We start from the raw sequence: 17,268 nt of genomic DNA on the forward strand, positions 1-17,268 counted from the left end.
TACAGTAATTCTAACTCTTCTGCTGACAGAGCGGGGCATAAATCTTATGATGTATATGGATCTGAATATGTGCAAAAATGTTTTTACTTCAGCATGCAATACTTTTAATCATAAATTAATCTAATTCTAAACAACTAAGCATCAAGTCCATTGTCTACAGATGTGTTTATCATAAAATAAGATATCAGATCATATTAAGAGGAATTGTGCTTCCCATGGAAAATTAATTATTTTTTATTTGTTTCAGGTCTCATCAATATATTGCAGCATTTAGGGAAGAATATACAGCTTAATATCCCAATACATGAGGCTAATATAGCAAACACCTCTACAATGACCATATGTTTCCCCCTACTGCTCAGATAGGCTGGGATGGCACAGACCCACACACTGCAGAACACCAGCATGCTGAATGTAATGTATGTGGCCTCATTGTAGATGTCAGGTAATGTCCTCACCATGAAAGCCAGTACAAAGCTCACAGCTGCCAGGAATCCCATGTAACCCAACATGAAATAAAAGGCCAGCACAGAACCCTCATTACATTGGATGATGATAGTCCCAGGATATGTGTCCATGTTAAACTCTTGAAAAGGAGGAGAAACTGACAACCAGATGACACCATTCAGGACCTGTACAGATGAGCAGATTACCACTAAGGAATTTGGTAGTTTGACTCCCATCCATTTTCTCCAGTAGCTTCCAGGTCTTGTTGCCTTAAAAGCAATGCAAACTGTGATAGTCTTGGCCAGGATAGAAGACACAGCAACAGTAAATATGATTCCAAAGCAGATCTGCCGCAGCATGCAGGTTATATCCACTGGGCGACCAAAGAAGAGAAATACACAGAGTAAACTCAACTTTAGAGAAATGAGGAGAACAAAGCTGAGGTTCTGATTATTAGCTCTGACAATTTGGCTGTTACGGAAGTAAATAAATATTCCAATAATGAGGACAATTATAGCAGAAAATAATACAGCTATGCCAGAAAACACAATGGTTATCATGTCCACTTCATATGAGAGAAACTCTTGTGCTTTGGCAATACATTGGTTTTTAGCATTGTTTGGCATTTCAGTATTGCTGCACTTCATGCAGTTTTCATTGTCTATAGAATAAGAAAGTGAAGATATTATAACAGTAATGATTCCCTCAAATATTTTCACCCTTAATGCCTTTTAACTTTTATATAATTCTCTCCTTTCTTTGCTTTTCTATCTTCTCTTTTCTTGCTATTTTACACTCCACATCTCTTTATCTCTCTACGTTTTAGTTAAAAAAGATTATACCTTTAAAGTTGAGCTACTGTATCTTCAGAAATGAAATCTGGTCTAAAGGAACTTAAATCTAAGATTTAATACATTTGAGATCCTATTAAATGCCTTGAGCAACATATTGGAGAATTTGTCCCCCTGATTTCTGCTTATGTCTATATTTAGGCTCAAATGGATGCATTTTTGTATTAAATGGTTGACATGATGTACTAATCCCATAGAAACATCAATATATGGGGTCTCTCAGACTCGGTCTTCAAGTGGAGTTCCTGGAATTGCTATGACACTGTTGTGTTACTTGCTCCATCATGAAGACCAAGGGGCAAATGTATTAGGGTGTACATTTACTGAAGTAGCAGGATTCTGGTGTCTTTCTGGTGAGATTCAAGTTGGTCTGTGCAATAGAATGCAAAAATATGTGAATGTGCCTTCCTCACACCCCAATTTTTTTATTTTTTTTAAACAACGCAATATCACCTAATGCTTGTAATTTTAGGAATGCAACTCATCAGATATAATAGTCAGAGAGTTATTTGCTTACCAGAATTTAACATGTACAACAAAAGATGGTCCAGAGCAAAGCAAGATAGCTGCCAATACAACTATCTGCTGTGCTCCATACTGTATGTTTAAATATTGTTAAAAAAAGCATAGCCCCTAGCCCTTCTCTCCCCATTTATACTTAGTAAGCATGAGGACTACTGCCAAGTCTGGCATTGAAACAACTAGAAGTGACAAAGAGTAATAAAGACCATCCCATTTTTTCATTACCAGCACTAGGCTTGACCAGCCAGGGCTAGTGGAGCCACAGAAGGGTGACACATTGTGTGGCCTTCTTCTTACCATGATTCCACCATTTCTAGGCCAGTTGGCACCAGGAATGGTTCCCCCAGGGGAGTGACATGCTAGAAACATACCAAAATGCCATTGAGTGTGGCTTCCTAAATCACCACTCATCGTCATCACATGGTTTCCAAGTCAGTTGCAAAGTTGCAAGTTATTGCATTTGGCAAGGTTACTCTCCAACTCATCAAAAACTTGTAGTGGATTAGTGCAAGCTTAATCTCATTGGAAATTTACAACCTATTGTATTACTTCCACACACAGCCCCACCCCCGAGATACTCTTAGACTACATCTGCCATCTCCATACACAGACAAAGGTCCGTGACTTTTAAGGAACCATTTCTTCCCAACCAAAGTGGAAATAATAAATGCTGCTTGGATGGATATTCAATCTTGCTAGATGGCCTTAAACTATTCTGAGAGTTCTCTGCTATTCCCATCACAAAGCACAGAATCATACTGTATCTCCTATAACTGCAGCATTACACATTCATAAGATTACATAGAGATGAGGATATCATGTGAAGCTGCTTGTCCACTATGAAGCGGCAATTAACTCATACAGTGTTTGATTGTGACATTTCTGTCAACCTCCCTCCTACTGCAAAAAAGAGAACCTCCTTTCCTTTAAATTGGTCAAAGAAATTAAAGTTATATCTTGTTTGCCACATCAAGGTGTACAGCTGTACTTGTATTTATTGCTTTCATCTTCCACATTTACTCCATGTTCTTCAACTTGATCCCTCCTGATCTGGAATTTATGCTAGAAGCTGGTCAATACTGACTTGTGATTTTTTTCATTTTTTTCTAGATTCATGCCTATGTTCCCTATTGCTCACATTAGTTATTCTATTTTTGTTTAAATATTAGATTTCTAGTCACTCTGTAAAATGTCTTGTCATATTAGGCCACTTTCCCACCACTTTTACATTTTACATTTCTCCCCTGCAGTAAATACTTTGCCCCAATATGCTTGCCAACCACAGTTACCTCCTCCATTGGATTGTCTGTCTATCATTTTTTCTCCTCCCCCTGTTTTTCAAAAGAATCTTGCATTTCTTTTCACTTACAAGATATACTAATCCACCTGTTCTTAAATGTGTTAGATTGCATGTTCTTTTTCTTACAGTACCTTTTGTTTGGTTGCCAGCATGTTTCAAATGTTCTCACTTGCATGTTTACAAATTAAAATCTCTAATATCTGAAAGTGTAGGTTGGACATACTGTATCTTCTCTTCAGTAAGGTATGGCTGATTTACTGTATAGTAACTCTCTTAAATTCATTGGGTCCTCTGGTTTTTTAAGTTGTCCTTTGTCTTCCATTCTAAACTTGAGGATGAAAATGATCACTTAATATTGAGTTTTCTATTAGATAATAAGTAGGATAAGATACCATCACTCTATGCTCCCAACACTAATCAGGTGTATTTTTTCATAGATGTCTGCTTGGAAATATTAGCTGGGCTACTTCATTATTCTAGGAGACTTTAAACTTGTTCTCAATCCTAAATAAGACAAATTCCATCCTCTGGCCACTCTCAACAATTTTATGGGATATTAGCAGAATTTTCCCTTTACGATATGTTAAGAATTCATAACTCAACAGGTTGAGATTATACTTTTTTCTTCTTTACATAATTCTTACTCTTGTATTGAGTTACTGTTATTTATTCTGACAAATAGACTTTACAGCATTATACATCATCCTCCACATTATTTGCTCTTTCCAAACTCTATTGTTGGGGACATAGGACCTCCACCAATTTGAAATACCCTCCCACAATTTGAGATTATCTCCATGCCTCACTAAATGTTGAGCCCAGAAAGTCTATGGAGAGCCTCTTAATCTATATAGAAATGAATTCTCTGAAAATGCCTCCATATATTTTTTTTATGTACCCTAAAGACAATAATAACATGTATAGCCATTCAAATTGGTGCACGTCTTAAAAAGCAGCACATTCAAACACAAAGTGACCTAAAGTTAGATTTTGTTTTGTTAAAGGATTAGAATAAACAGTATCCATCTAAGGCTCTTAAAAACTGAAGTCCCGTTTATTACAAGTCAGTTGCAAAAACTCATTGTTCACAATACATTTGCCCTAACAAGACTTTATCATATGTTTTGATTTACTGGCAATAGGTCTTGGAAATGTTTGGTTTGTAAACTGAGAGTTAAATTGTCCAAAATAGAATTAAGATTATTATTTCTCCCAAGAAATATAAATTGTGGTATCTTTAAGTTTGAACATTTTGCTCTGGCTGCCCAGCAATTATGCTATGAATTACAGTTTGGATAATGGGTGACAAAATGGCGCGCCACTGTATCAATCCCAGTAGCACAAGAGATGGGGTCTTTGACATGATTTCAGCAAAGTTAAGGAAGGACACATCTGTACAGTATTTGTATGATTGTTGCTTTTACAGAGGCGGAGGGTGGCAGCAGACCAACAGAATAATGGTGTTTTGCTGGTATGCTCTCCTTCACATCTAGTTTTGGATGAATTCTCCTACGTGAAGGTTAGCTACACCATCTGTCCAAATGGGTCATTTTGTGTAGACATGATCTGAGGAAGTATGTACCAATAACATATGTTTCATGGATAAAGGCCACTGCAGTAGTGCAGAGTCTGTGTCCCTCTTTTATTATTAATAATTTGTTTTCCTTATGCAATGCTAATTACACATGTCATGTGATTTCTTTCTATATTGTGGGTAAGGTTATTCCTAGTAATAGATAACTAAGTTAATAAGGTGGCATCTGCTGCCTAGGAGTTTAACCATCTTTCTGGATTAAATGTATGGTATACAACACATATCAGGAGTGCATTACCTGACCAAGTCATATCATATACTGTACGTCAGTGCTGCTCCGCTGCTTCCTCCATCTATTGTGGAGGAAATCTGTTCTGCACATTTACAAAACAGATACCTTCCTGCTGCTGCAGTATCCCCCTGAGAGTGATGTTGCAGTCTGTGACCGATGACATCACTCCCAAAATCACACCCCAGAATGCCATGCGAATGGTAACCCGGGGTGCACACACCTATACTAAAATTGCAAGGAGAACAACATACTGTAGTTCCACACTGATTATAAATATGCTGATCCCTGTGTGTGCAGAGATAAGCTGCAGCAGTCGAACTGACAATAAGTGGGATCCGGTCTGAAGATCGACAGTGTCTAGGTCGACAATGTTTAGGTCGACCACTATAGGTCGACAGTCACTAGGTCGACATGGATGGAAGGTCGACAGGGTTTCTAGGTCGACGTGTGCTAGGTCGACAGGTCTAAAGGTCGACATGAGTTTTTCAATTTTTTTTCTTTTTTTAAATTTTTTCATACTTAACGATCCACGTGGACTACGATTGGAACGGTAAAGTGTGCCGAGCGAAGCAGTAGCGGAGCAAAGGCACCATGCGAGGGGACACGGTGCACTAATTTGGGATCCCGGTCACTCTACGAAGAAAACGACACACAAAAAAACCTCATGTCGACCTTTAGACCTGTTGACCTAGCACATGTCGACCTAGAAACCCTGTCGACCTTCCATCCATGTCGACCTAGTGACTGTTGACTTATAGTGGTCGACCTAAACATTGTCGACCTAGACACTGTCGATTTGATGAAACACACCCCAATAAGTCCCCATGCTCTGCTGCTCTCTCTGCAAAAAGATGAGGGGCTATAACTGGGAGGGGATACAAATGGGGGTATCATCTTTTGTCACTAGGTGGGTTATGCTTCACCATAAGAAGACTATTTTTGGCTAGGGGGAATATATCAATAATAAAGAAAAAACATACATATTGAGGAGGGACTTAACTGGTGCCCAGTGACAATGGAGTGATGTTGGGGATCTGCGAGGGGATCTATTACCACCAGGGGGTGAGAGGTTTTAAATGCAGGGGATCTTAAGCCACTAGGGGTAATATTTCTGATGGGGGGTGGGAAGTAAAATTTAAATGGAGGTCTATGGACATAGGGGTGGGGGTGGGGTGGGCACAATACACCACATTGGTATATATTTTTAAAATAAAATATTTAAATATATTTTTACAAATATTTTGTACATTAAAAAAACTGACAATTTTTGCACTGTTTTGGTAAAAAAAAGTTGTTAATTCATTAATTTTCAACAGTATAACTCTGCATTCAAAGGTAAAACATAGAAACATAGAAACATAGAATTTGACGGCAGATAAGAACCACTTGGCCCATCTAGTCTGCCCCTTTTTTATTTTATCCTTTAGGCAATCTCAACCCTTTTTTAATCTTGATTCTTTGTAAGGATATTCATATGCCTGTCCCAAGCATGTTTAAATTGCCCTACAGTCTTAGCCTCTACCACCTCTGATGGGAGGCTATTCCACTTATCCACTACCCTTTCTGTGAAGTAGTTTTTCCTTAAATTTCCCCTGAACCTCCCCCCCTCCAGTCTCAATGTATGCCCTCGAGTTCTAATACTTCTTTTCCTTTGAAGAATGTTTCCCTCCTGAACTTTGTTAAGACCCTTTATATATTTGAAAGTTTCTATCATGTCTCCCCTTTCCCTTCTCTCCTCCAAACTATACATGTTAAGATCTTTTAGCCTTTCCGGGTAAGTTTTGTGATGTAGGCCATGCACCATTTTAGTTGCCCTTCTTTGTACACTCTCTAATGTATTTATATCCTTCTGGAGATAGGGTCTCCAGAACTGGACACAGTATTCCAGATGGGGCCTTACCAATGACCTATACAGTGGCATTATCACTTCTTTTTTCCTGCTACTGATTCCTCTCCCTATGCAACCAAGCATCTGACTTGCCTTTCTCATTGCTTTGTTGCATTGCTTTCCTGCCTTAAAGTCACTTGAAATAGTGACTCCTAAATCTCTTTCCTCCTCAGTAGTTTCCATTATAGTACCCTTGATACTATACTTAGCCTTTGGGTTTTTGAGACCCAAGTGCATGATTTTGCATTTTTTTAGCATTAAACTGTAGTTGCCACGTTCTTGACCATTTCTCAAGCCTACCTAGGTCATCAATCATTTGTTTGACCCCTCCCGGTGTGTCTACCCTGTTGCATATCTTTGTATCATCTGCAAAAAGGCATATCTTCCCTTCAATACCATCTGCAATGTCACCAACAAAGATATTAAAGAGAACTGGACCAAGTACAGATCCCTGGGGTACTCCACTGGTAACATTTCCCTCCATAGATTGCACTCCATTAACTACAACTGTCTGTTTCCTATCCTGCAACCAGGTTCTTATCCATTTCACTAATTTATAATCCACCCCCAGGCTTTCAAGTTTATTTAGCAGTCTGTGATGTGGGACAGTGTCAAATGCCTTACTAAAGTCTAGATATGCTACATCTACAGCTCCCCCTTGATCTATTATTTTCATCACAGAGTCAAAAAAGTCAATAAGATTTGTTTGGCATGATCTCCCACCAGTAAATCCATGCTGTTTTGGATCCTGTAAGTTGTTTGATTTAAGATATTCCACTACTCTTTATTTTAATAGTTTTTCCATTACTTTCCCTACTACTGATGTAAGGCTTACTGGTCTGTAGTTACTTGCTTCTTCCTTGCTTCCACTTTTGTGCAGTGGAACTACATTTGCTCTTTTCCTGTCCTCTGGAATATCACCTGTATTTAGTGACTGGTTAAATAATTCTGTTAAAGGTGTAACCAGGACATCTTTTAGCTCTTTGAGTATCCTTGGGTGTATCCCATCTGGTCCCATTGATTTATCCACTTTTAGTTTTGAAAGTTCTGTTAGGACCTTCTCCTCTGTAAATGTATTTTCATCTACCTTATTTTTATGAATGTCCTTGCAATTTAACTGTGGCCCCATCCCTTCTTCTGTAGTAAATACTGAGCAAAAATAATTATTTAGGTGATCTGCTATTGCCTTGTCTCCCTCCACCAAATGCCCACTCTCTGTCTTAAGCCTTATTATTCCTCCATTTGATTTTCTCCTTTCACTTATATACTTAAAAAAAGTTTTGCCCCCTTTATCTACTGACTGGGCCATTTTCTCCTCAGCTTCTGCCTTTGCACGTCTGATCACTTTCTTAGCATCCTTCCGTCTGTCCAGATACTCCTCTTTGTCGTTATTATTTTGAGTCTGTTTGTATTTCCTAAAAGCCATCTTTTTTGCTTTCACACTAGTTGATACTACTTTTGTGAACCACACTGGCTTCCTTTTCCTGGTGCTTTTCCTAACCATTTTGATACAAAGGTCTGTTACACTTAGTAATGCACTTTTAATTTTTTTCCACCTCTCCTGCACCCCTTCCAAGTTCCTCCAGTCTGCCAATGAATCACTTAAACATCTCCCCATTTTAGCAAAGTCTGCATTTCTAAAATCCAACACCTTTGTTTTTGTGTGAGAGGAGTTGGATCCTGTCTTTATACTAAACCATACTGCTTGATGATCACTGGATCTCAGGTGCTCACCCACATATATATCTGATATCCTTTCACCATTTGTAAGAATTAGATCTAATATTGAGTCTTTGCGAGTGGGCTCCCTCACCAATTGCTTGAGAGATGCTCCCTGTAAGGAATGTAGATACAGTATACTCTATAGTTAGTTATTAATTTTGAAAGTAAAAATATGATATTGACAATGGAAACAGTAATACTTCTGGTCATCCAATCCATCATGTATCTCATTACTTAGCATTTTCACTAAAAAAGAGTTGTGTGATTTGGTATTTTTTGCAACAAATTAAAAAATGTATATTTAAAAAAAAAATCTTGGTAAACTGTCTTGCTAGAGTTACACTTATTTCATGCCATACAGTGAATAAAAAAAAATCTGTTTTCCCCACTGTCTATGTAATAATATTGGTTAACAAATATCATAACCATTTAAAATATAATATCTTGGTGTATGCTGATACATGAATAAAGTTTGTTGTTAATTAACTCACTAACTATCCAAAATTGTAAACTATTGTGTATATACCAGACTTATTAGATATTTCTCCTTCTGAACACGGCACACAGTCATAGCAACATGCATGGTATCCTTCCCTTGGTGCTTTTCTAAATCCATTGAGACACTTTTCAGAACATTGTCCTTGTGGTATCTAAAAAAAAACAAAAAAACAACAGATTTATTTTATTATTTATTAACAGTTTCTTATATAGCGCAGCATATTCCATTGCGCTTTACAAATCAAACAGTAATAGAACAAAACTGGGCAAAAACAAACAGACACAGAGGTTGGATGGCCCTGCTCGCAAACTTACAATATATAGGGAAATAGGCATTAATACACAGGGATAGATGCTACCTATTGCATAATGGTCCACCAGATTACTAGGTTCTTAATGGGTTGCATGATATGATTACCCAGAAATGTTGACAAAGGGTCAGGAGGGTGTGAGTGTAAAGAAAAACAAAATCTGTGTCTGGAATTTGATAGACTTGTCTGAAGAGGTGAGTTTTCAGGGAACGTTTAAAGGTTTGGAGACTAGAGGTGAGTCTTATTGTGCGTAGTCTAAAGTCCTGTACTTTTGTGTGGGAACAAGTAATACGTGTGTATGAGAGATGCAGATCTTGTGCAGAGCGGAGAGGTCTGGTAGGGAGATATTTTGAGATGAGTGAGGAGATGTATGTTGGTGCAGTTTGGTTAATAGCCTTGAATGTAAGTAACAGTATTTTATATTGAATACAGTAGAATACCGGTAGCCAAAGGAAGGACTGATAGAGCAGATATGCAGACGATTAACATCTAGCAAGGAAGATTAGCCTTGCAGCTGCATTGAAAAGGATTGTAGTGGTGAGAGACTATGTTTTGGAAGGCCAGAAAGGAGACTATTGCAATAATCAATGCGGGAGATGATGAGTGCATAAATTAGAGTTTTTGCAGTGTCTTGTGTACGATAAGGTCATATGTTAGATATGTTTTTTAGATGCATGTAACATGATTTGGGGAGAGATTGAATATGTGGAACAAAGGACAGTTCAGATTCAAGGATGACACCTAGGCAGCAAACTTGTAGGGTAGGTTGGGTAGTCACATTGTCAACAGTTATGGAGATATCAGGTTGGTAACTACTCTTGTCTGGTGGGAAAATAATGAATTATGTTTTGGAAATGTTAAGTTTGAGTTGGCGAGATGACATCCAAGATGAAATGGCAGACAGGCATTCAGTGATACGAACCAATACAGATGTTGATAAATATGGGGAGGATTGGTAGATTTGAGTATAATCAACGTACAAATGATACTGAAATCCGAAGGAGCTGATTAGTTTACCAAGAGATGAGGTATAGATTGAAAAAAGTACTCCAATTGATAGAGGTAGAGAAGAGGAGGTAGAATCAGAGAAGTGAACACTGAAAGAGCGATTAGAGAGGTAGAATGAGAACCAAGTAAGGGCTGTGTCCTGAAGACCTAGGGATTTTAGTGTTTGTATGAGAAGAGAGTGGTCAACAGTGTCAAAAGTGTTGGGCACAAAAGCCTGACTGAAGTGGATCTAGTAGGTTGTGGGAGATTAGAAATTGTGTGATGCGAGTGTAGGCAAGTCTCTAAAGTAGATTGTAGAGACATGGGAGCTGAGAGATGGGACGGTAGTTAGAGAGAGTACTTGTGTCAGAATTGTGTTTTTTCAGAATGGGAGTAATCACTGCATGCTTAAACAGAGATGGAAAGATGACAGTAGAGTGAGAGATTACAGATTTTAGTTAAGGTTGGGATAAGCACAGATTCCAAAATTTTACTGACTTGTGAGGGTATAGGATCAAGAAGAGAGGTAAAGGAGTAGGAGGATGAAAAGAGTGTTGATACTTCATCTTCACTTATGGGATCAAATGAAGAGAAAGAGCCAGAGAGTTCAGGTAGGGAATTGAGCAGGTCACTGGCTAAGTTAGAGCATACCATTTCATTTCGGATTTTATCAATCTTATCGTTGAAGTAGGAAGCAAGTTCTTGTGCATGGATAGTAGCTAGTGGGGGCGGTGAGGGAGGGTAAAGAAGGGATTTAAATGTGTTAAAAAGTCACTATGGGTTGGTGGCATGAAAAGAGATGAGAGATTGGAAATATGTTTGGAAGTGTCAAGGGCCTGACGATAAGAGTGGTAGGTAGTCTTATATGTGAGAAAGTCACTTGGATTCTGATATTTCTGCCACTGACATTCTACTTTACGTGACAGTTTCTGTAGGTGTCTTGTTGATTTAGAGTGCCACGGTTGGCATCTAAGCCTACGTGGAGTGTGATGGGTAGCTGGATCCACTTCATCAAGGACACTCTCTAGGGTCTGGTGCAGGTGGGATACAGCAGTGTCTGGTGAGGTAAATTTAGAAATTGGTGAGAGCAGTTGTTGCAAAGAGGTGAATAGTTGTTGAAAATTTATATTGTTAGTATTTCTGCGGGTTAGCGGAAGCTTGCTTGGTTTTAGTATCATAGAGTTTAGTGTAATAGAAGAGATTGAGAAGGTGATCAGGTTGTGATCAGAGAGAGGGAAAAAAGTGTTAATGACTTCAGAGACTGAGCAGAGCCTGGTGAATCCAAGATCAAGGCAGTTGCCCTCCTGATGAGTAGAGGAGTCAGACCATTGGTTGAGGCCAAGAGAGGAGGTTAGAGAGAGGAGTTTGGAGGCATGAACAGATTGTGGACTGTGAATAGTGATATTGAAATCACCCATGATAATGGTGGAGATGACAGAGGATAAGAAGTGTGGGAGCTATGCGGAAAAATCTTCTAGAAATTGATGTTTGGGTTTGCCAAGAGGGCAATAGATAGCTGCAACATGCAGAGAGAAGGGGGTGAAAATCCTGATAGAGTGAACTTCATACGATGTGAATGTGAGTGATAGAACCTGTGATAGAACTGTGTATGTGAATAGTTTGGACAGTAATATTCCAACCACACCACCTTTATTATAACCAGGCATGGAGGTGTGTGTGAAGTGGAGACCACCATGTGACATTGCTGCAGGGGAGGCAGTGTCTGATTGTGTGAGCCATGTTTCTGTTATAGCCAGAAGGTTGAAGTTGTGAGAGACAAAGAGGTCATGGATAGATGTTAATTAGTTACAAACAGAGCGTGCATTTAGTAAGGCACATTTTAGTGATTTGGAGGGGGATGGGAGACGTGATATTTATGAGGTTAGATGGATTTCTATGTTGTTTTGAAACAACTGAGTGTGAGTGGGGCAGGTGGTTGGGGCCTGGATTTAATGATATGTCACCAGCTAATAAAAGCAGAAGAGTTAGATAAGTATTGGTGGGTGTTTGTGAGTGTTTATTATGGTGGCCGATTGTGGATGTCAAAGTAATAGTAGAAAAATAAGTATAAAGCTCATGAGTGTTTAGAAGAGTGGAGTGGATAATAAAAGCTGTAATGTGCACAGAGGGATGAGTTGTAGGGTGAGTGTAGAATGTGTTAACTTTGGTTAGAATTCCATGAATTGAAATAACAAACAGTAATTTGGTAAGCATGCTGTGGTCGTTTGTGTGTTAATTTTGGGTAAAGTGGTATAGGTATAATGTGTTTAAATTTTAAGTTACCTTTACTTGATGTTGCTCAATGTTTGATAAACATTTTTTTAACTGTTCAGACAGCACACTTTGTTAATCCACAATTAGTTACATCCATGCAAGCTGACACCTTGACTGAATCTAAAGAAGTACTATGTCTGATTAAGATACAGGCCTACCTCTGAACATTTGGTCACCTGATTGAAATGCTAATTGATCATAGATTGCACTGGGTTGGTAAACAAGCAATATCCTACTCTAAACTAAACCACAATAAATTCCATCATTTACATAGGTAATGACAAGAAACACATTATATCACATACATTCATAAAGATGAGAAGCATAGGAGTTGATGTAGATTGCAAGCAGCATTTGGGTTATAAAGCTATAGAGGTTTAATGGAACCTTCCATTATTTTCCCAATATATTAAAATCCCAATGTATGCTGAAATGTTAGCAATAAATTGTATAGACACTTTTTATGGAAATATAATTTAACCAAAATTAAGACAGACCAGTTAAAAACATAGATGAGATTTTGAATAATGAAGCACTTGCCGGATTCAAATGGTCGCAGCCTGGCACGCCATGCAACTTGCTGCATTGCAGTAAGATGAGCATGGCTACATCTGTGTGGGTCTATAATGCTTCAATTTTGCTACATTAAAGGCATATACAGAGTTCTGCTCATATTCAATGGCAAGTGAAGTTTTAGAATATCTGTGGTTCTTTAGTTGATACGCAAGTACAAGACTGAGCAATCACATACTTCGATTTGTATTTCCACCAACACATGAAGTTATGTAAGCTCTGTGCAAAAATAATATTACTATAATAATAATAATAATAATAATAATATAAAAATAAAACATTTAAGGCAGAGGTTCCCAAACGCGGTCCTCAAGGCACCCCAACAGTCCAGGATTTAGGTATATCCATGGCTCAGCACAAATTGTTAAATCAAATTGACTGAGGTGCTAATTAAGTCACCTGTGGCCAAGCATGGATATATTTAAACCAGGACTGTTGGGGTGTCTTGAGGACCGTGTTTGGGAACCTCTGTTTTAAGGCTTAAGAGAGACAAAGAATATCATTTTTTTAATTATGTTTATTAAACCCCAAAGTACTTATTGATCTTAATAAATACTCACTTGTAGCCATTGTTTTTAAACTTCCATTTTTAATACATAGCGTATTATTATTTTTAATCATTGCTATTTTCTTAGAAAGGTATAATAGTTTACATATCTTTGTGATGTATTTTTGTCACTTTCTCTTATTACATCTATAAAAAAGTTTTCTATTTTTAATTTCTATTATTATTGTCTCTTTTTTATGTTTTTTTTTTTACTCTAATACAACTTTCCACTTTTCCTTCCATTTTTAGAGACATAAGTTAAATACTTTACTCAGGGTTTTATTTACAGTAGAGATGAGCGGGTTTGGTTTTACTCGGATTTACTCGAATCTCCTTATTGGCTTTCGGATGTCACGAGTTTTGGTTAGCCAATAAGAAAAATCTGGAAAATCTGATTTTTCGATAATTCTGGCGTTAAGAACCGAGTAAATCCGAACCCACTCATCTCTAATTTACAGTGTTGGGTTGTAAATGACAGTGCTACTCTACCCCCCACCACCAATTATTTAGCTCATATTCAGCTAAAAATCTGTAATTATGTGTCAAAATTTACAAAAGATTAAATTATTGTTTGCTGATACAAATTGTATTTTTTTTATTCTATAGAAACATAGATTAATGACAATAATAGTCTAATTTTGTCCATTTATTATTATTATTATCCTTTATTTATATGGCGCCACAAGGGTTCCACAGTGCCCAATTACAGAGTACATAAATAATCAAACAGGAAAACAGCAACTTACAGTTGATGACAGTATAGGACAAGTACAGGGTAAATAAACATAGTTACATCAGCAGATGACACTGGAATAAGTATCAGGTGGCAGAAGGGTACAGTTGAAGATTATTAAAGTAAGACAAAGGATAAGCACATGAGGGAAGAGGGCCCTGCTCGTGAGAGCTTACAATCTAAAGGGGGGGGGGGGGTAGACAGACATGGGTGACACAGATGGGGTACATAGAGAATGTGGAACAGAGGGTTAGGATGAGATTTGGCTGGGTTTGGTGAAGAAGTGTGTCTTGAGAGCCCGTTTGAAGTTTTGTAGAGAGGTGGAGAGTCTGAGGGGGAAAGGTAGGGAATTCCAGAGAAGTGGTGCAGCAAGTGAAAAATCTGGGAGGAAGTAATCCGTAAGAAGGAGAGTCAGCGTGCATTAGCAGAGTGAAGAGGACAGGTGGGAGTGTAAAGGCAAATAAGGTCAGAGATGTAAATGGGAGAGGAGTGGGTGAGGGCTTTGTAAGCGAGTGTGAGAAGCTTGAAATGTATTGAGGATAGATCCTCTCCCCTTCCCCTCTCCCAATAATATGCACCAGACCAGACACCCCCCATCCTGGGTTCCCATAATAATAAAGTGCTACCTAAAGGAATGGAGTCAGGACTGTGACACAGCCACTTTCAGATAGACTTGGGACACACACACTAGGTGAGACAGGCAGTCAGATTATTGGTTGATCAGGCCCTGTGAGGTACCACGCTCTGCTGCTGAAAATAGCACCCTGATGGCCATCTTAGCGTCCTGGAATGCCTACTGTGCATTTCTGATTCTCTGTCATCGCGCAGCAGCACAAGCTGGATGGAGTGAGGAGGGGTCAGAGACAGAAGGCACTGCTGCTCAGGCAGTGCTCGGCAGCAATGATGACTGAATCAGTTATCACTACACTGCAGGCTGTCTGCAGCAGTGAGTGGGTGAGTGGCACATACAATAATGTGCAAAGCCACACTGCCACAGGATTGCACATTAAAAAAAGAAAACTAAATAATCTATTGTGTTGGTGCAGTGCTACCCAGGACCCAGCTCTCCGTGCTGCAGCCTGATCAGCCTATTGGTTGATCAGGCCCTGTAAATGAACAACCACTTTATTATAAAAGTAACAAATAAACAAGAATAATAGTCATATTTTGCCTAAGTAATCAGACAACACAGATATTTTGTCTTAACACAAGATGTAGCTCAATTCATATACAAAGGACTCTGATCATTTGTCATCAAATTCTCAAATCAGTTCATACACATCTTATTTCAATTTCAAGTTCGAGAGTCAGATGAACTAAGCTGTAAAAAGTAATAAAGTGGAGAGTGATAAATTATCAACAATCCAATCAGCTCCTAACTGTAGTTTTTTAAACACTGACTTTAAAATGGCAGTTAGGAGCTGATTGGCTGATACTCTATCATCTAAGATACTTTTTCTCCACTTTATCACTTTTGAAGGCATAGGGGTATATTCAATAACTGACGGAAGCTGCCGTCTTGTCGCAAAGACGGAAGCTTCTGACAGTTTTAGGTAGGAAGGGGTTAGGACCTATTCATTACGGCCATGTTTTTTCTGAAAAGTCCAGAAACCTGACTTGTTGGAATGCTGTCTGAATGCACACTGATCGGCGGCTTCAGCATGCATTGTCAGAGGCGGGGCCAAACCCGACAGGTTTTTGCCCTGTTTCCGACAATCTCAATCCGACTTTAAAAAAGTCGGATTGAGATGAGGGATCTGAGAGCAGGAGACGGGGTGGGGAGCAGTGGGGAGAGAGGGGACCCAGTGGCAGCATCCACCCAGCTCCAATAGCAGCTGTAGCAGGAGAATGGGCCAGCATCTTCTCCTCTCTTCCACTTTGTCTCCTCCTCCGCTGCTCTCCCCGCTGGTCCCCCCACTGCCGTAGACATCTTTCCCCCCCGGGGGCCGCAGACATCTTCCAACTACAGCCGCTGACAGCTCCCCCTCTTCCCCCTGGCGCAGCTGACAGCTCCCCCCGCTGCCGCTGTCAGTGCACCTGGCAGCCGCTGACAGCAGCAGCAGGACAGGACATTGGGAACAGCCAAATCGGACAGTCAGATTTGGCTGCTCTTTGAATAGAGGTTGTCGGTTCCATTCCAACAACTGCATGTCAGAAAGGACACGACTCTTATTGAATATACCCTTTCGTATATCTGGCCCACAATGAGAGGCTCAAAGCTCTTTGCTCCAGCCTTGCCTTTTATGCCATAGTCTGTGTGTTGGCTACCACATATTAACCCATAATGCTTTGCTCTTCTAATAGTCATTCCATTGGAATGTGTCACACTATATAAGGTAAAAGCAGATGCCATTGATGTTAATGGTAGGTAGAAGTATAGTAAGCCTCTCAATTTATATCTTGCTTTAACCTAAAGCTAACAGCATGTAAGGCCCTCTTCTTAAAACGTATATACTATTTTGAAATCAAATAATTAACCCCACTTGTTACATATTGTACCACCCTCTGATTTTGACACATCACATACAGATGTGTCCTCTTACATCCTTGCTGTAGTCACGCTAAACAGCCCTAGAAGTTGCGCCATGGCATGGTGGGACTCGGCAGCACCAAGCTTTTTTTTTTGCTTTTATTTCTGCGAAAATGCATCTTACATGCAAAGTAATGTAATAGGACGCACAAGCAGCTTTTGATTAAAATGATATGCGGCATGCCTTTATTCTGTGTGTAATAGCAGCTCTATATGCATCCAAAGTTAAACGTTACAGTAGCAAAGCATTTTGTATTCA

General features: G+C 39.0%; 1 protein-coding gene across 1 annotated transcript in view; it reads right to left on the reverse strand.

Moving 5' to 3' along the window:
• Positions 1-227: 227 nt before the first annotated feature.
• Positions 228-17,268, reverse strand: part of LOC135051224 (vomeronasal type-2 receptor 116-like) — an 88,908-nt gene continuing 71,867 nt past the window's right edge. Inside the window, exons 6-7 of the mRNA XM_063957327.1 lie at positions 9,083-9,206; positions 228-1,108 (exon numbers count right to left, since the gene is read on the reverse strand). Coding sequence (XP_063813397.1) covers positions 228-1,108; positions 9,083-9,206 — 1,005 coding nt within the window. The remainder of the gene's footprint in view (positions 1,109-9,082; positions 9,207-17,268) is intronic.

The sequence above is a fragment of the Pseudophryne corroboree genome, chromosome 1, assembly GCF_028390025.1.
Source record: "Pseudophryne corroboree isolate aPseCor3 chromosome 1, aPseCor3.hap2, whole genome shotgun sequence".
Lineage (NCBI taxonomy): Eukaryota > Metazoa > Chordata > Amphibia > Anura > Myobatrachidae > Pseudophryne > Pseudophryne corroboree.